The sequence below is a fragment of the Patiria miniata genome, unplaced genomic scaffold, assembly GCF_015706575.1.
Source record: "Patiria miniata isolate m_02_andy unplaced genomic scaffold, ASM1570657v1 HiC_scaffold_3, whole genome shotgun sequence".
In the NCBI taxonomy this organism is placed as follows: domain Eukaryota; kingdom Metazoa; phylum Echinodermata; class Asteroidea; order Valvatida; family Asterinidae; genus Patiria; species Patiria miniata.
This window is the reverse complement of record NW_024037069.1, coordinates 25,334,466-25,355,199: the sequence shown is the minus strand read 5'-3', so window position 1 is coordinate 25,355,199 and position 20,734 is coordinate 25,334,466. Positions and strand designations below refer to the sequence as shown.

General features: G+C 39.9%; 3 protein-coding genes across 3 annotated transcripts; 2 read left to right on the top strand and 1 right to left on the bottom strand.

Annotated features, from left to right (window-relative positions):
• The first annotated feature begins 209 nt into the window (after nt 1-209).
• LOC119738565 (RNA polymerase II subunit A C-terminal domain phosphatase-like) lies at nt 210-7,351 on the top strand. Its single transcript, XM_038213472.1, is given in 8 exon segments — nt 210-479; nt 1,377-1,460; nt 2,363-2,453; nt 2,645-2,770; nt 3,574-3,824; nt 4,173-4,443; nt 4,445-5,224; nt 5,227-7,351. Coding segments are annotated over 8 exon segments (2,361 nt in total). The 5' UTR covers nt 210-246; the 3' UTR covers nt 5,752-7,351.
• Nucleotides 7,352-9,085: 1,734 nt separating this feature from the next.
• On the bottom strand, nt 9,086-11,897 carry LOC119738566 (28S ribosomal protein S17, mitochondrial-like). The gene is made up of 2 exons (XM_038213473.1): nt 11,680-11,897; nt 9,086-10,506 (listed from the first exon to the last, which is right to left on the bottom strand). Exons 1-2 carry the CDS (start codon nt 11,794-11,796, stop codon nt 10,189-10,191), a joined length of 435 nt encoding a protein of 144 aa, XP_038069401.1. The 5' UTR covers nt 11,797-11,897; the 3' UTR covers nt 9,086-10,188.
• Nucleotides 11,898-12,692: 795 nt separating this feature from the next.
• Nucleotides 12,693-16,273, top strand: LOC119738424 (N-terminal EF-hand calcium-binding protein 1-like; the record flags this gene model as incomplete). Its single annotated transcript, XM_038213321.1, is given in 5 exon segments — nt 12,693-12,889; nt 13,608-13,632; nt 14,727-14,861; nt 15,275-15,372; nt 16,137-16,273. Coding segments are annotated over 5 exon segments (440 nt in total), but the record flags the coding sequence as incomplete, so codon positions are not given.
• Nucleotides 16,274-20,734: the final 4,461 nt, after the last annotated feature.

Here is a 20,734-nt window from a genome sequence, read left to right as displayed (position 1 = left end):
CATAAACCAGTCATGAAACGGTCGTAGATGTTTAAAATGAGCGCGAAATTTTAGTCTCATTCAAACATTTAGTTTGAAAAAAAAATAAAATCATGACAAAATTACTTATTTAAGAGCCTTCAATTTAAATTTAAAAAATATTAAACATGTTTTGTATTTTTATAAATATAATAATAGAGTAATCGTACTCAAAACTCAAAATGACTATTGCTAAGAAAATAAAAATGTCTGTTGCGCAAAATCAAGATGGCGGAAAATTTAATGGATTTTTCGCTTCCGAGCAAAAATATTTGCAAAATCTTAAAATTGAAGGTTAAACCGAAAGCCACAATTACAAAAGGATCTGTCATTGCAACCTATATACTTCACACCAACAGGGATGGTGACTATGATGACAACGAAACGCTTAAATTCAAGTCGGAGCACTTCGGGACGGTCGAGGAGTTGCTTGTCAGCGAGGGAGATGTTGTCCATCCGGGGTACAAAATTTTGAGTCCATTTCACTCCTTATAAAATCTTATATTTTATTCCCTGGCTATACTTATTGATAGCATATTAGTCCAGCGGAGAAGTACAACATATTTAATTGTGTATATTTGATATGTTAGGTAATTGTGACCTCTAATTGTGTTTAAGAAATTTATCTCGAAATGGATGCAGTTGAGTCATCCTGCAAATGACAAACTGCCAGAAAGTGAGGGCGCTCTGCAGTAAATGAATAAAATGCAAATCGAAATGATTTAAAAGCTAAAACTTTATTAGAAAACTTTGATGGCATATGGGCCAAAACCATGGTTGGATTTTGGGAAAGAATTGTCGTGGGCCAGACTTTGTGGAGACATTTTTCACTGACCGACCTTCATTGAGATAACATACAATGTGTTCTTATTCCTCCATGATACAATGTATGACTGAGTATGTTAATATTATGATGAAAAAAGTGGCATCAGGGTGCAACATTTTTTCCGGATTTTGTTCAAACTTTTTGTTAAGTATTGTTTAATTGTTTTTTCTTCTTCAAGCTACGACTACTAGCGCAAGGCTATGATGATAATATAATTTTTTTTGGGGGGGGGGGGGATTTGAAGTTTAAGTATTGGGCATGGTTGGCTGGTATTTAAAAGGGGACCTCTTACTCCTCCACCCCGACCATCCCATAAAAATAAAAATACAAAACACATATAATAAAGTTATTCTTTTATAGACAAATAAAGATGGAGTCATGAATTCACACTTGTCTTGTGTGCCTTTTCCATCTTCACTTTTATACCACTTCCATTCAGTATGACCTAGGCTACTTTACTGAAGTCAACAGGATTGTGTGTCTTCTAATATTTTTCATATTTCAATTGTTTTCCTTGCATGTATTCCTTCAGGACCGCCATTATGAAGGTTGCTAGCTGTTCCCATCCCACTGTCATGAAGGACATGTGTGCTGAATGCGGAGCGGATCTCAGAGAGTAAGAAAACTAACCTTTAACTCAAGAGTAAATGTGTGGGTTATGGAGAAAACTGAGACAAAACGACTACAAAATGAATCAGTAACTAAAAAAGTAAACAACAGAAAACTACAAGAATACATACATGTATAAACCCCCCCCCCCCCCAAAAAAACTGGAAAATGTTATGTGTTCTTTTTCAGGTTCAAAATTCTCTCCTTAAAAATGTATCCTTCAATTTAAGTTCCAATTAACCTTCCAGAAAATGTGCATTATGGACGCCTTCTACATGTGCCCATAAACCATTTAAATTACTGCCAACATCACTTTTATTCCTGCAGGGGTGCATTTCCTACTTTTAAAATCCTCAAACTTTCCTTGAAAGGGAATATACAACATTTGCAAACATCGAAAAATAAAACAACCAAATTTTTACCAAATACCTTACTAGGATGTTGGTAAATGACAGTCTAAAGCATCCTGTAAAATTATGGCACCTAGTGTGAAGTCATTTTCAAGAAAAGTGGTATTTTTGTATAAATTTCCAACGGTGGTCGGCCGACCACCGTTGGAAAAACCTAACTATTTTTCAACTACTGCTCCAAATTTACCATTTTGTTTCAGTCTAAATTTTGTTTGCTATTGGTTACATGTTCATGAACGGCTGCAGGCCAGCTAGACTGGTTCCCTTACCTTACAATTTTCCGGCATCAATAAATTGATCCATTTCATCTTTAGTGGAGTCAGGGAACCAGACTACTTGAACATTTTTGGTTTTTCTTGGTTTTTCCAGCATTTTCGAACACAAAACTTCAAACATGTCAGTGTAACAATATTTGATCTATTATACTAACCCCTCAAATAGTTCATTTCTGACAATTACAGCAGAAGCCAATGATGTACATTCCCTTTAATGTTTACAGAGCACAAGGATTGCCTGGACAGCGTCGCCAAGCAACCACAGCCTCTGTTGCCATGGTTCACAGCATTCCAGAGTTGCAAGTCAGCAAAGAGGTGTGTATGTGGCTCATCGGAAGTTTGCGTCTTAATTTAACCTAATGTCAAATTATATCTAACCCTGCTGGATTCCATACAATCTAATATCCTCTAGCCCCATGAGAACCTGTTTGGTTGATATGTGTGTTAATATAAATTCAATGTGTTTTGTAAATTTGAAGTTCTTTTGTTGTTGTTTTATTTTCCAGGAGGCGTATGAGCTTGCCAAGTTGGACGAGCAGCGTCTGCTCAAGAACCGTAAACTGGTGCTAGTGGTTGATCTGGACCAGACCATCATACACACCACAATGGATAATGTTGCGCCAGACCTGCCTGTAAGTGCTCAAACATTCCGTTGCGCACCACAGTACATTTGTTTCTTTGTAAAAAGCAAGCGGTATTCAGTATCACAGAACTTTTAGCATTGGCAGTCCTTGGGTTTTTTCGGATTTCGAGACTGAAACTTTTGCTGTTGAAAAATTCCAGTAGATGGCAAATGCCAAAGCCAAAGAAATTAAGCATAGAAATAGAGTTTTAGCCCATTTTCACAAGTCCCCTGAAGTCGTTCATAACACAGTCACAAGTCCTTACTGGTATGTTCAATGTCAAGTCTAGTCGAGAGTTATTTAAATGAACTGTGACAAATGTATTCTTTGCTGATGTTCATCCCGTTACTTGTAATCTGAGTTTGTGACTGACTTGTAACTTCTGATGTGACTCGTGATTGGCTCCACCGAAGCCGAGTTGTTTAGTCCAGATACGATCCAAGAAATGCATAAACACTTTAGTCAATTTCTAGTCAAGATTTGAAAGTTTGCATGGTGTAGTCGGCAATAAGAGTGAACTTGCAGTTGGCAACATGTCACAAGCAATCTCTTTTGAGAATTTGCCTGTTTCTTAGAGTCCCTGAGTTTTTTTATTGGTTCTTTCTCAGAACCACACAAACCAGATTTCGTTTAACATGATGATGCAACTGCAAGCTCACATTTATAGTCTGTTCCCTTTCATCAGGGTTTGTGCCACTTCCAGCTGTGGAGTCAGGGTAGCCAACTTCCCTGGTACCACACCAAGATGTCATTTCTTTTAACTTGATGATGCAATTGCAAGCTCACATTTATAGTCTGTTCCCTTTCACCAGGGAGTATGCCACTTCCAGCTGTGGGGTCAGGGTAGCCAACTTCCCTGGTACCACACCAAGATGCGGCCAGGGTACCGGGCCTTCCTAGAGAAAGCCGCTACGCTCTACGAGCTGCACATCTTCACCATGGGAGCGCGGCTGTACGCCCACACCATCGCCTCCTACCTGGACCCAGAAAAGAAGTACTTCTCTCACAGGATACTGTCCAGGGATGAGTGTTTTGATCCCAACTCCAAGACTGCAAATCTGAGGTATAAATTCTTAACGGCACTTTGAAGGCACGTAGGAAGCTTTGTAATTGCTTGAAAACAAACCTTCAGATTTAATGAAAAAGTCCTTGCCCAAAGTGAAGAAAGGACTGGAATAAAATTCTCTGTGAAATTATTCCACCTGAAATAGTTTTGTCCAAAAATATTCCAAGCGAGGGAATGAAGAGTTAGTGCTCTAGTAATTTAGTATAACACTGGGTTATATACAGAAAATAACTCTTAATGTAATCACCTGGTATAAGAAACATGAGCTTTTGAGTCATGGCAGTAATCAGTTTCCTGAAGGTATGTAAAGATAATTAAAATAATTTTCCAACAATTCCTTTGTAGGTCCATTTTTCCTTGTGGGGACAACATGGTGGTCATCATTGATGATCGAGATGATGTCTGGAACTACGCACCAAATTTGATTGTGGTCCCTCCCTACAAATATTTTGAAGGTACAGGCGACATCAACGCCCCTCCTGGTGTACCAGGGAAGGACTTTAAGTCTCCAATGGATCCCAGAAAACAAACTGAGAAGGAGGTTGAGGAGTCGGCCAAGGAGTCCGAGGTTGAAGAGTCTGATGCAGCACAGACGAAGGATTCTTCAGATGCGGAAAAAACGAACTGTCAAAGATGATACTGTGTCCTCCTCAGTCGACAAAGAGATTACCACAGGAGGGGAACCTACGCCAGATGAACAATCTAAAGAGGCAATCGAGCCCATGGACAATAGTGAGCCCAAAATTCAGAAGTCTAACGCGGACAGCACTCAGGAAAATGGAGACCAGAAGTCAGGAGAGACTGTGAAGAAGCCAATCGAAGAGGAAAGTAATGACAGTGATGATTATTTTCTCTACTTGGAAGACATACTTGAGCGTATCCATAAGGAGTTTTACGATGCCTATGATCACCTGCAGAAGAACCCTCAGCACGAGAACAAACCTTCCATTCCAGATTTAAAAATAATTTTGCTGGCCCTGAAGCAGAAAGTGCTGGCCGGTGTAAACCTTGTTTTCAGCGGAGTCTTCCCAACAAACATGAACCCAGAGCAGAGCAAAGCTTGGAAAGTTGCCACGGCACTTGGAGCTCGCATCAGCCCGAACATCATCTGCAGAGCGAAGGGATCATCGACCCCAATCAATGCAACCACACACCTCATTGCAGCCAAAGCTGGCACATCCAAGGTTCACACTGCACAGCGAGCCAAGAACATCCACATCGTCACGCCGGATTGGCTCTGGTGTTGCTGGGAGAGGTGGCAGCATGTGGATGAACGTCTCTTCAAACTCTTTCCCGGGCACGTCCGCTTGGGCATTGGCTCCAAATCAAGCAGCCGTGCAAGCACACCGGGTACCAGCGATAGCGAAACAGCCCGCCGACTGGCCCAAGACTCTCTCCTAAAAAAAAGAAGGCGGGGAAGTCCCGACCCCTTCCAGATCGCGAGGAAGATCAAAAGCGGAGGAAGCTCTCTCCCGACTCAATGACAGATGACCGAGGAAGTGAGGAGATGGAATCAGCTCCAGCAGGGATCAAGACAAGGCAGCTAAGTCTATCTGCGGAATACAACCCAGTGTACAGTTTCTCCTCAGAGGAGCTGGAAAGCATGGACAAAGAAGTGGAAGGTATCTTCGATGAGAGCAGCAGCAGCAGTAGCAGCAGCTTGGCAGAAGACGTCCGAAGCAACCAGGAGAGTCTTGGCAGCATCACCCAGGCAGTCTCAACCTCCAGCGATGACAGTCTCACTGCCGAGAACCCCAAAGGTTGGACCAAGAAGCCCAGGAGGCCAGACAGAGACAGCGACTCAGTGCAAGACTCACTGGATAGTAGCTCGAGCGCTGGGCTGAGTGACTCGGAACCCAGCAGCAGCAACGAGGACAGGATGGCAGCCGAGATTGATGACCTACTGACATACAGTAAGAGTTGAAGCCTCATGGATACACACCGACACAATACTGATGCTGCAATATTTTCACTGTCAATAGTCCTCAAACAGAAATCTGAAATCACCACTGCTTGGTAATGCAATTTATTCAATCTTGCATATCAATGCAGATTAAGCCCCGCCCCAAGATCTCTTTTGACCAATCACAACGTTATTAATGCCAGATAGGTATGACGCGCGGCTGGAACATGCAGTGCACCATTGGAGATGTGCACGTGTTGGTGCCCATGTGCGCAGCAGGGAGGGGTCAATGAATCGGTCTATTGCAGTTTAAAAAGGGATGTGATGCTGGAATTCCAAAAAGGAGCATTAGACTAGCTGTTGGGTTCGAGACATTTCATATCTTGGTCAGAAAGAGAGGACCTGCAGCAGTATATTCCCAAATGTTGTTTTTCTGTAAATATGTATGTTTTCAAGTGATGTACAGAAGTGCTTGTTTGTGTGTGTGTAAATTACCGTCAACTGATATGAAAGTAGTATTGCAATGATGTCGTTGGTGCGATGCAAGGGGATATTGTGTAGCAAGGGGAGTACTTGCTGCCCCCCCCCCCTCCCAAAAAAGGGGGAATTGAATGAAATCGGCGCAAGCAAATGTTAGAGCAGCTTTAGGAACAACCACAAATCTACTATGAAAAAATCAACTCAAATATTGAATGTAGTCCTTTTTATGACAAAAAGTTACCATGATCTATCAAATGATGTTTCAATTTAACCCCCAAACCCCATGAAATTTGGATCATTTATTGATACATAGTAGGATGTGCATTTAACTGGTGAATTCTACAAAGGTGGCGATTCGTATATATTTTCATTTGTTCTGTCCACCTCTCTGGAACTCCCTACCTGAATCTTGTTCCCCTTCTTCCCACAATCTTTCACAATTCAAAAGTGCACAGATATCTCCTGTCACTATGACTTTTTTGCATTTTTGTTCTTACTAGTTTGTAGCCCACACCTTGAATGGTTCAGGGCCTTGTGTTTGGGTGATAGCCCCCCACCCCCACCCCGCCCCTCCAAAAAAGAAGAAAATCTAAAGGAACAGAATATGGTAATGGATATGAGACATGTCAGTGAGGCAACAGAAGAATGTTACTCTGTTTGGAAAGAATGTTGCATCCTGATGCCACTTTTTTCATCATATAGTATCTCAATGAAGGTCATTCATTGCAAAAATGTTGAAAAGATATGAATCTGGGACTGAGAAACATTTCCAATTTTGTTAGGATATACTTTAATAATGCACTCGACTCTCCATAGACTTTGTACACAACTAAAGAAGTGGCGTCTGGATACAACTTTCTTTCCATCTTTTTTTCCTCTCAAACTCACATACATGGTTTTTATGTGGGCTGAGGTATCAGACCTATTTGGACCTGTATGTGGATGGCCATTGCCACTCTTTGTTCAGTTTTGTATATTTAATACTTAAAATATTTTGTGTAAAATTCAGGGTATTACAATGATTTTATTCACTATTGTTCACTGACCTCTCTAAAAAAATAATTGAATTGAAAAAAGTCTCATTCTTATTTTCGGAAGTGACTTTGCCTTTATTTTCAAATAAAAAATCGAGTGAGTTATACTGGAGGTTTATTTTATTGCAATCAGAAAGTATTTTTGTATTTTTTGACATCTTTCTAAATGTTCATTAAGCTAAAAAAAATAAAATAAAAAAGCAGAATTATGTAGGCAGAAAATAAGCCAATCAACAAGATCATTACATCTGTATGAAAGATTTGTTGAAAGATACTTGCATGTTTGTAAAAACAGCCTGCACTTTTAATACAAATTTTAGAAGTTTGCAGAGACATCATGCGAAGTGACTATCTGCATGTGGAGTGACTTCTTGACAGATAATACTGAGCAAATCACGAACCACTTCTATTAGTAACTTCATATAATATATCCGTAAACTTCTTCCTAGTTGTACTCGTCACTCACAAAGCCACAATCTGTTTATAATTTGCATCGTCCAATGCATACATATTTGAGATATTATTGTGCCGAGCTAATTGTGCTATTGTGCCAATAATCTGAATGGATACTTTGTATTTGTAATTAATGCAATTTGTGTTAATTACAGTGCAATTCTTGGATTTTGATCAATGGAGAAAACTGAAAGGTTGTTTCTCCACAGGAGTGGTTCAAAATTTGTATCATTTTTAGGGAACACACATTCATGTAGACATGTTTGTTTATGGTGTAAATCGAGGACTTTGTTTTGTTCCTCTTCCCTTTTCCTTTGTTTGTACTTTCACTTTTTCACAATAGCTCTCATTGGTTTTGTACACGTTTTCCAATCGAGGTCGTCCTCGATTTGGTTCCTGTCCTCGATCCACTGATGATGTTGCACATATGTGTCCTCGATTTACACCATAAACAACCGCATGACCTTGATAAATGAGAGTAAAGGGACAAGTCCTCCAGTGGTTTACAATGGTTTCTAAATCTGTGTAGGATGTTGGCGGAAAGTTTGACTTGTTACAGCTGAACAGACATGTAGTGTTGTAGTTTAGTCCATCACAAATCCATCACAAGTCCTCCAGTCCCAAGTCAAGTCACAAGCTATTCAAATGAGCTTTGACAAAGGCATTCCCTTGTTATTGCTCATCCCCTGTTACTTGTGACTGGACTTATGAAAGGACTTGTAATTTACTAATGAAAGGACTTGTGTCGGACTTGACTACAGCACTGACATGTAGCCTTTGTTTACAGCCGATATGACGATTGAATTCTAAGCATATGATCACATCACAATCATTCTGTTTGTGGGAGGCCAACATTGCAGGAAGCACCTGTGGTGTGTAGTTTGTAAATAACTTGTATAGGAAGTGTTGTTGACAATTGACTCGGCGGAGGACCATCCAAACCGTGGGTAACAGTAGTTGTAAATTAGATTATTTTTGGAATTGCCGTAAGACGTGTATCATAAATGAATTTGAAGTTGAAATCAGAACATTGAACAATTTTTGTACAATAAAAAAAATCCCCAAGAGAGAAGATGTACATTTGTACTTGTATAAAAATCTCTTGTTGTGAAACTACTGTACTTTGTGTTAATTTACTTTTAGGATCGTATCCCACTCGACAGTAAAATAATTACTGTTAAAAATACCCACTTTCAACAAAAATTGGAGCAGTGGATGTACTAATCACATGTATACACATGTACCCCTCCAACGAGTGTAAACAGCTGTGTGTTGCATGCCTACTCAGTGTTGGAAATAACAGAAGATAAAATATCATATCTTGCTGATATAAAGCAATTCGCTAAGCCAATCCAAGTGAAAAATTTGAACCAAATGTACAATGCAACTGAGGTAATGCCTTGCTGTACATTAGACATTGCTATCACAGCATTGGATTTTAAGATCCGATTTTATTTCCATACAAGCCTAAATGTGTGTATCAAAATGTTTCTAAGCACATGGCATTCTTAAATGCACCCTCTGCAATGGAATTCATTGTAGTTAAATGTGTTGGTTGGTTTTGGAGGATTCATTGTGTCGAGTTCGTAGGCTGTACCCAGCATTGTTGATGTTCAGCCATGCATAATTGAGCCCTGCATTATGCTCGATATCATCCGCACTGCTTCTGAATGTCATCAGCACTGCCTCAACCCATGAGAGTGATTGTTGGAGGATTTTTAAGCATTGAGGCAATGGTCATCCCTCCACTGAACAAATTCAAGAAATAGGGCCTAACGGATGATTTTGGAGAATTGAGGCTGAATCAAATTTTACATGGTGGCAATTGGAGGAATTTGCAGGATTGATGATGGTTCCTAGCCAAAAGGGCCTAGGGAGTTAGGGTGAAATTAAACCTGCCTGCCCCATCGTGTTTTGACCAGCTACAGATATATGTGTGCACAAGAGTCCGACATGCATACACGCAAGTATAGCGTGCTAGGCTGGAGCATACATGGGTGGTAATGGAGAGGCACGGTGGGTTGGTCTATTGTTGACAAAAGTCCTGCCAGCCTTACATACATAATATGTTTGGCCCTCAGATGAACTCTCTAAAGCCGGCCTTAGGTCGACCCAGGATTATGCTCAGGTCACAAAACTGAGAAATCGTGTGATGGTCGTAGAACACGTCGCAGATGTTGAAATTGTTCTACTCTTGTGACTGTTTTTTTTTTTTGAGCGCCGACTGATGCCGATCCTCTTAATATCATCACAGTTACACTCAGGTCGCACAAAATCGGCGACTGAGTTGTTCCCGACGGTCGTAGCTCCCACACAGCTTGATCCTGAAAAGTCAGTCGCCGACTGATCTGTGTCGTTGCAAGGTCAACCTGAGGCTGGCTCAAGACCTCAAAAGAAAATGCTGTGAATGATCACTCTGAAAAAATGTATGTACAATGTCCACTTTGTAAAATTGTCAGTCCAAATGATGAGGTTGAACATTCATTCAACATCAAACAGGTGTTCCCTCCGATTGTCTCCCCATCTCCAAAGAGTCCACATCAGCACTTGCATCCAGCTCAGCCCCTGACCGCCCCTCACTGTCATTCTGTCCTTGTGACAACGTGTCCTCATCCCAGTAGGACGATCCGTCGCACTTCTTCCCTGTGATGGGATCCGTCACGTTCCCCTGGCTGTAGATGATGCGATCCATGAGGTACTTGACGTGCCTGGAGCGGGGAAGCGGGAGCTGCTGGACTAGGACGACGTCACCCTCTTTGGCCTCCTCCTGAGCATCGTGGGCAAAGACCGTGGTCCGCTTCGGGTAATACTGCGAATGAAAGAGTGCAATGGTACTGATGTGATCAATTGCAAACACTGGTTTGTACTTTTACTGGTTTAACCAAGAAATTAATTTGTTTTCAGTGTCAGTGACCATAATGAATCTGCTTTTCTTTCCGTGGTGTCGCTTAAAAGGAATAGGCTTACTAAAGACAGAACGAAAGTATCAGGCAGATTGGTTGGTAGGCCTATCTAAATGTGATAAAAGATTTGTATTGCAATGGTGTTCTATAGATAGTGGATATTTTGCCGGAGGTAATGACGGCAAACTAACGTTTACTAAAGGTTTGCCGGCGGCAATCCATATCAACAGAGGGCGCTGTACTCTTTAAGATAGGGCTGAATTATAAGATGTATTAAATTCCCACCAAAAGTTGTGCAGCACGTTTGGTGTAGTGGTTAAGCAAAGGCTCTAGTAAGCGGGATGACACGGGTTCGATTCCGACCGCAGCACATTTTTAAGTTTTTTTTTCTCATCCCCAAATATAAATAAGAATATTCTTCTTTTATTATTTTAACATGTCTCAAACATTTTTTTGCAGAGTATTACATTTTCTTTTTCAGATTCGTGGCTCTGGAGGATTTTTTTTAAAAGGGAAATAAAGTCCGAAATTATAAAATGGTCTGAATCCCATCTTGAGAATACGAGGTTACAACGATAATTTTGGCATGGAGCCAGACTAAAATTTGTCACCGGAAAATGTTTTAAGTACAAAAAACCAGTAACTGCGCATGTTCAGTGCATATCCGGCAAACTAACGTTTACTAAAGGTTTGCCGTCTCTGGCAAAATATCCACTGCCTTTTATCAATGCTGAAATAGCAGTTGAAGATCGCATTACGGATGCCATAATGATGGCCACTGCAAAAAAAAAAGATTAAATCATAAATCATATACGTTTTGCCTTTCACTGATGTATAAACACGTTACCTCAAACATGAACAAACCCACAACCTCCTGCTTTATTCTAGTGCAGTCTTACCACTCGACCACCAAGCTTGCGAGATCGGTTAATTAATTAAATCATTATTTGTAAAACTTGTCCACACAAAAACCCCTCAATAACTTACTAAACGTTACTCGTTAGCCAGGCTATATATTGATCATCATGATATTGATAATCGATGGACACGATTAGTTGTAAAAACTTGTAAATTCTTACCTGCATAACGTATTTGTCTAACACAAGCCGCTCTACCCGAACCTTGGCAGTTTTTTTCATTTTGGTGCCAATAACTTGGCCCAAAAGTATCTTCATCTTTGACGTGTGTCCCGACATCTTGCATGTGTTTTAAGACGGTGAAACACCTGAAATAAATTATAATTTGTCACTCGAACTCAACACTCGCACTATGCTGTGCTACTGCGAGTTGTGCATGTGCTGCCTAGCCTGTACAGCGCCCTCAAGTGGGCGCAATAGTCAAACGATCGAGGCGCGACCTAGTGGCAGTATCACAACCGCTAGAATGGAAATTATGATAATTTATGCCTGGGTCACTAGAGTTGGCGCTGTTAAATATGAATTATGCAGCATGCATGTCTATGCATATGGACATCACTACATTTTTTTTCTCTGCATGCAACATAGCAGTGACCTATTAATTAGCCAGAAAGCGAAAACATGTCCTAAAAATGTAATTTAGCATGGAAAATCAATTCAAATCTAAATACAATTCACATTCAAATTCAAAATCAAAATCTAATTCAATTTCAAATTCAATTCAAATTCAAATTCAAATTCAAATTCAAATTCAAATTCAAATTCAAATTCAAATTCAAATTCAAATTCAAATTCAAATTCAAATTCAAATTCAAATTCAAATTCAAATCAAATCAAGTGTCAAGTGGTGTCCAGGTATGATGTAAACGTGTGTGTAGCTGATGGCTTGCGCACGGCGAGGGAGATACGCAACATATTAATTTATTTCCTGATGGGAAAATTGAATGTAATGTTAATAATTTTGTTAAAATGTGGTGGGTTTTTTTTTCAAGCAGTCTATTTTTGTTTTGAAGAGCAGGGACATAATTATGTTGCTTTATTCGGTTAATTTTTGTTTCACAATGCATGCACAATGCGACCGAATAAATCAACATTTTGAATACTGCATAATTCATGTCCAGTACAGCTGCATCGCATAAATTACCATAAGTATTAGTTATTGCGGTTGTGCTAGAACTACAAACTGCATGGTACCGTGCGCACGCGATCGATCGTGTGTTGATATATGAAGTTCGGACACTAACTAAGCCCACTTGAAATACATAAAATATACCAAAAATCCGCGGTTTTTTTTGTCAAGCATACATTATTTTATCAACTAGAGGACATGGCATCAATTGAAAAGGAAAAAGGCATGTCGATATTTTTGGATGTAAGTTTATAACGTTCATAACTTTTTCTCTGTCAAAGTGTCATGACTCATTGACTGTGTGTGTGATGAGCACTGTTGATCGTATTAAACGGCGGTGGCGTTGCCATTGCTATAATGACTTAAAAGAAGGCGTGTCCTTCTGTAGCCTACACTTTTATAAACGCATGCAATATGCATATTTCGTCGGTGTTTTTATGAAGTGACAAAAACCTGGAAAATCACTATTTTTTTAACAATTGCTGCCCATTTTATTACATTGACACAAAGAACAATTTGACCAAAAGTCAGTTTCAAAAAAAAAAAATTGTTGACTTGCTTAATATCGTCAACAAACTGTAAATAAATAAATATCATAAATAAACCCCCCTTCCCCCCTTCCCTCCTTCCCCTCTTCCCTTCTCCCCCTCCAACCTCCAACCCCCAACCCAACCCCCCAAACCGTCAACCCGCCATGCAACCACCACCCCCCACCAATCCCCCCCCCCACCAACCCCCACCAACCCACCCCACGCAACTGCATCAGGCACAGTGAACCAGTTGTGATTGGTCCGTGTTAAGCCTTAACCTGCCAATAGCAATAACATGAATAATGAATATTCAATTTGCCCCATAAATTTGGCCCATAGGCCAATGCTGTATTTTCTCCATATCCCCCATGTCTCAAACAGCCTCTGTTAATTTTATTGTAACAATTACAAAGATGTTATTATTATTGCAGGTGTTTCGGCGGGCAGATAAAGATGGTGAGATATTGTTTGTTTTAATAGATGTTACACCCCAACAACAGCAGTGGCCCCAAGTATAGTAGTAGTTGGGTCAGTCCCAACAATAGTTTGGAAGTCTGAACTATTGTTGGTACTATAGTTGGGATCATCCCAAATGTAGTTGGGACGATGCTGTAGTTGGGGTGTAATGTAGATAATGTTGGTTTAACATTCTGATGATTTTTTTTGGTCAGTTCTATGAACAAACAGAGATCGTGTTTGAAGGGCGTCACCTGATTTTTTAAAGTCAGAGATGAAGGTCAGGCTACCACTACATGGATTATCCTGTAAATGTGGCTTGGGCTTGTTTCCTGTCCGTGTTACATCTGACATCTATGATATATCAATCAATCTATGGATGCACTCTTTAAAGCTACAGTCCATCATTTGTAAATTGTGTATTTTGTTCGTTTGAAGCAACAAAAGAGTTCAAAATCTAATGAAGGATACTGAGCAACTAACCTGATGAAGTTTCAGCTAAGCTTCAGCTGTACATTCCGAGAAAAACAGCATTCTAAGATCTCAATTTCAAATCAAAAGTTACTGAATCATGTTTTGAATTGTTTTGAATTGCAGATATACGCGACGTCGCGCACTGATCCGACGAATTACAACAACCGCGCGCGCGTGTGCATCGTTCCAATACTTGTGTGCGCTGCGCTGAATAACAAAACGAACTACTAATTTAAATTTTCCTACGGTGCTTCTTAAGAATCACCGTTGGAAATGCCTTCTTTCGTTGATTACTTCAAAATGACAGCTTCCCAGAAAGAATAATTTCACAGGGAGTTTAGTTCCCTTACTATCTTTCAACCAAGTTTGTTTTTCAACAATAATTACGCCAGTTACTTTTCGGATGGCTGCAAATGATGGACTATAGCTTTAATACAGTCATCCTGCAAGAATGATGACATCAGATGACTAGCCAACTCCCTACCCAACAAATAAAACAATTGTTGAAAGTCATGAAACTTGAATGGCAAATTACAAAGTATCAGGGCCAGAAAAAAATGTCAAATTGGGGCCCAGCATTTATTGAATGATACCATCATTTCTCTGAATCTCTATTTCAGATGACAACTGTTTGTCTTTGGAGGATTTCCGATCTTTCTTTGCTGACGGCGTGCTGAGTGCCAAGGAACTAGATGCGCTGTTTCATGAGATTGACACCCATAACACTATAAACATTGACACCGGGGAACTTTGCAGTGAGTAGATTCACAAACGAAAGCATCTGTGAGGCGTTTGGCAAATGAGATAAATTGGGCAGAGATCGAAATGAGGATTTGCAGGTTTTATGGCTGAGTATAAACAACATGAGGTCTGGCCCAAGACCTTGACACGGTGCATCCTCCAAAATCAGCCGCACACTTTTGCCATTATAGCCTCCATCCTGCAAAGAGGCAAAGAGGATTATGCAAAGAGGATTTTGAAGGATTTGGGAAGGTTAGGGATAAATTACAAAGAGGGCTTTGGTTTTGGAATTGCTTATAGAAGTTGGAGCCAATGTTTCCTGTCTCATTTAATCATGCAGACATTTGGTTAAAATTTACAGTTTTAAAGAAAATCGTACGATTGAAGCAATTGTCAAAATTGTTTTCTTTTTTCCCGCGTAACACAGCATACTTCTCCAAGCATCTTGGGCCCTACAGGGAGATATTTGCTGCTCTGGAGGACATCAATGTCTCTGTCTCTACAGCGCTACAAACAACAGCCACTGTAAGTTGATTTAAAACATGAAGGGGTCTGTTCACTGTTCGGTGACCAGACCCCTACCCAGTTTTAAACATCACGTTTAAAACTGTTCCAGCACACTATTATCCCCATTCATAAATAACATTTTGGTCAAAAAGTCAAAAGTCAAGAATTGAAATATCTTCAGTGTTTTTGTTCAACACTTTTACTTCATGTTTTGTGAAACACTTCTCTGGTTAATGTCTATGTGCCTCATGTGTGTAGTGTTAAACGTCGCCTCATATGGAAATTGGCGCGTGATGCGTACTGCGCAATGTGGCCAGTGGCTCACAGCGTGTTTTACTGCTGGTTCAAAACCGGCCATCATCATATTTTGGCCAATAGGAATGGTCAGACTGTCCTAGGTATTTATGAATAAGGTTTAAATGTAACTAAGTTTATTAGAATTTGAGTCTTAAACCTTGCCAATCAGAATTCTTAGGACTACTCCGATCCTGAGAACTATTTGGTGGGGAGGGGCAATCGGGGAAGAGTGGCTTGCTTAAGAACATATCACATGCTCATCTGTTGGCTTTGAACCCCTGACCATCTCATCACGATTCATAATCCCTGACATCTCCACGTAAGCCTTGCTCCTCTGCAATGCATGACTGCGTGTTTGATTTGGACTAGTCATTGTTGCACACTACGCAAAGTTTATTTCTTGAGGTTGCAGTAGTCAGAAGTGTTTTAGAGCTAAAGTCCACGGACCGGAATATAGCCTAACTTCCATGCCCTTTTCTTTATAGAAATATCCAGATAAGACCTTCCAGGATCAGTTTTGTGTGCGCTTCCTACTGAAGGAGGTTCAGACCCAGCTGGGTGCCTTGCTAGGGACCATCAGTGCAGCCTCAGACCACCTGGAAGAGGAGGCCGTTAAGAACAGGTCAGGACTCTTACAATTAGATACAATACACGGCAAGTAAAAAAATGCATCCCAAATGGCAGGACCAAAAGTTTTGCCTGTAGCACTTTCAAAATTTAGGATATAAAAGCCCAATCGATGAGCTTTCTTTTAGTACATTTTGTACAAGAATCATTCAAATCACTTGTGTACTTTTTAACTTTAAAACTGGGTTTGTGTTCAAAATTCCGTAACTTGAAAAGTACATGAGTGATTTGAATGATTCTTGTACTAAAAGAAAGCTCATTGATTGGGCTTTTTATATCCTAGATTTTGAAAGTGCTACAGGCAACATTTCTTTCAAAATTGGTCGTGCCATTTGGGTTTCGTTTTTTTTTTACTCACCTTGTATTTCATTGTTCAAATTACATATGTTGATATCTCAGATAGTCATTACAAATTGTAATCTTTTAAAATAGTATAGACAGTTAACACTTGTAGAGCATAAAAAGTTGGATCATGTGAAATTGCTGGGGAAAAAAAAATCAAGATTCCAATGTAAAATAGGAAATTGTGTAAATGAATACCAAGCCCATTCGTCTTCTTTCTCTGACAAAGAGTTTGAAATTAAACAAAACTACTCTGACAGACAAACTTCACCAATCAATATTGGCTGTCACACGTACTTAGAATGCACAAGTTTGCACTATTGCAAAATTTGCTCAAGCATACATTGTAGATGGTTGGTCCTACAACATGTATGTCTAATATGCCTCATAAGTTCCTGCTTAATGGACCTGTCTGTTCGCAGAATGCCTACAATCTTCATTAAAGGGGCCATGTGATGGGTTTTACTTAGGAACACATTTTGTGCAACTTTCTACTCTTAAATGCATGAAAACTACAAATGTATTTGACTTCCCTTTTCGGGTTAATTTTATTAAAAAGTGCACAAACTTAAAAAAAAATCAATGCTTTTGCTGTGATGTCATTTCAGGAAGACACTGTTCAGTTTAGGGGTTTTCTGTTCAAATTGTTAACCCAAAATATGCTCATTCAAACATTTGTGAGATTGGTTTGGTCATTGGCTAATAACTGCCGTGTACTGACAAAACAACGAATCGCCAAAGAAAAGAAAATTTACAACAGCAAAATATCCAAAATTCTAGCATCTTTTTGTGCTGAAATAGCTGTAACATTGAGGTTTGACTTTGCTCATGAATATGCATTTTTTTAGCATAAAAACAAAAAAAGTCAACAACATACCCTTGAAAATTGGAAAACGAAAATTGAAAATACATGTAAGGTTAAATGGGACACAGAGGTGTATTTTCACGGATTGCATTAACCCTTACCTCCCCAACTCCATCAATAGCCATCCCCCCATTTTGGTGGATTTTGGAAGACTTGGTCCTGCAGGCCTGGTTTGACTAAATATTGATGGAGTATGGTGGAATTGGGCCTAGAGGCGAAATTTGCAAAGCATGCGCTGAAAGCAGTGTAATTGATGGCTTACCGTAAAAGACAGTACAACATTTTTACGGTTTAAAAACTTACATTGCATGGGCCCTCTAACCTGTTAATTCCTATACTTTCCCTACAAATTATGCCACCTGTTACTGCCTGTACTCCCCGAACCAAAAAACCAGAATATACCCAGCACTTCATGGTTTTACAGATTTATCAGTAAAATCAATAAAGTGAAATACAATTAACAATTGTTGACTGCTTTGATGAGGGATATGACGTTTTTAACACCCGAGGTGTGCATAGCACCCGAGGCGAACTATGCGCCCCACTGTCTTGTTATATCGTGCCAATAACTAAAACATATAAATGATTGTGACTTACTGTGTGAGAAATAAACTAAAATCACTGCGATGTAACCTTTGATAACTGAAGGTTTTGATGTCCTGCCGGACATGAGACTGAGCGTTTGACGTTGCAGTATTCATTGCGCAAAGATACATGTATATCACTGGCAGGTTCCACACGGGTGCGCAACATATGTAGGGCGATATCACCCATGTTTTTTATTTTTGTCCAGACACGTGGCCGTCCTAGACCAATGAAATACAAGTGCTAGTGGGTTACATTTTGTTTTGTTCACTGTGTATTGATTCTAACACTAACTAACCAGTGCTGTGTGTGTTGTCCTTCCCTTCTCCTTGTTTGCCTCTTGTTTATATTGGGCTGATAAAGTGATGATGAGGAAGAAGACACGAGGTAAACATCTTCAGTTTCACACGCCACAAACATGATAAATATGTTCATCTCATATCCATGCTTTTCAGTTTTCCTGAATATAGCTTAAATTGGCCGTGATGATTCAAAACGTTTCAATTTGGAAACGTCAATTTAAAAAAAATATGCGCAAATCTGGTTTATTCTCAGCTTTCTCAAATGAAGCCTTCCGTTCATTATTTTTGTCTTCCAATTGCTTTATTGGGGAAAAATTTATAGAGGCACTTTGGGTTGAGAAAAGCGATACGATCTAAGTGTGTTGAAAAACAAGTAGTGCACACTATGTGTTCTGCAGAAGAAGCTCAGACTAGTTGGAAAACATTCTGGAGAGACTAGGCAAGAAAGTCTTAAGGGAATGAGTGATGTGGGGGGGAGGGGCAAAAGGGCTTTACTATGCTTAAGTTTACTGTCATTCTTTGTATGTTGGTCTGTTGTATGTAATTTTGTGTTCTGTTCTTGACATACTGCTGTAAATATAAACCTGTTGCCATGTTTTCCTTATACATGTACATGTATCTGTCCATTTGTTTTGCACATGGCACTATGTACAATGTAATCTGACTGCAGGAATGCTTAACTTTCTAAGCTTCGTACACAGCGTCATCATATTTCATGCTTATTTGTCTATGTCAGCTTGTCATCCAATGCAACACTACTGCAGTAAGGCATTGGGGAGGTGCACATGTTGTTGCCCATGTGTACAGTGGTCGGGACCTAATAGGTTGCAGACCAGTAAATCGGTCCGAAATTGCCTACACCGGCCAAATCACGATTTGCATGCCCTCAAAATCTTCAGTATTGGAGCATGCTGTGGGCCATGAACTTGAGGGTTTGTAAAAAATATGGGTGGAAGCCGTGCACAGGACTGTGAGCTTGTATAGTTCCGTTCAATTTGGATGAAATTTGGGCCCTTAAAGACTAGAGCTCTATTTTGCAATGGAGCATAAGCATCGTTTTTCAAAATGGCGATGGGCTTCAGGACTATTTTCAGGGGTGATCATCTTCGGATGGAAATTTCTCCTAAAAGTCATCAGTTGACCCCCCAAAAATTGAAAAGAAAATGAAAGATGATGAAACAAGCTTTAATTTGATGTGTGTCTCGAACACCTTGGAGAGTTGTGAGTATTTTTCCCGAATTTCTGAAGTGGGAGCATTTACCATTGGGGTCTATGGAAGTTTATTTACTGGTCTGCAACTCTAATGGATTGGTCCATTGACCCATGACCCCCAGTCAGGTGTGTGTCATGTCCTTTACGACTTATTTGGGGGTGGGGGTGTCCAGACAAGATTTGGTCAAAATAGTTTAGGGGGTCCGTTGTTGGTGTATCACATTCTTCAGAGCATTACAATCTTTGAAAAATGTCCCCATCTTGCTCAGTATTGTCAAAAGTATACATTCAGTCTGTTACTGGCTAGCAAAGGTGTTGTGCGTGTACATTCACACCATGATTCTATAAGGGACACACCACAAAAGTCTGTCAAAAGTCGCCTCCGCATTGGACTTCACTTTGTAAAAAGTTAATCATCTGTGGTTATTCTACTGTGTGTCCACACTTGGATTCATTTTGCCCTGTGGAAATTAAGTCATTCGCTGTGTAAACTTTACATTCTCTCTCTCAATCTTATGAGGGCGCCCTGCTATTGACCTTTTAACCTAACACCGGATGTGGTTGCGGAAAAACGCACTGAATAATATCGCAGAACGCAGCAGTTTATGAAAAGTTACTACAAGTGATTAAGATTCCATAGGTCTGCACTGGACAGGTCAACAGTCTCTGTTAGTTAAAAAAAAAATCCAATGTGAACACGGCTTAGCTCTCTTGTCGTCACCGTTGAGATGTTTAATACTTGTGTGCAGAGTCTATCATCAACCATACAACTCTCCACAATGATCCAGTCAACATCATACATGCTTTAACCCTCCTTTCCAATCTACATTCTTTGTCAAGCTGTCCTTTCAGTCAAAATCAATCAAGTGGCTGTTTTCAACAGCTTAACATTCCAAGCCCACATAAAGCAGGATTGACTGGCTGTGACTCTTGATGTAACTTGATACAGCTTTGCTTTGACTGTGGGTGATTGATAAGCCAGCTGTGCCCACAACTTGCCTGCTTTGTCTGTTCATGGTCTGTTGACTGAGTTTGACTTTTCACAGTGCTTGCTTTACATATGATCTAACCGCTGGTGACTAGCATGTGTAAAAATTATAGAAGGGGAAGTGGATGGACATTTTGACTGTCTGTGACTTTTTAAATAGCA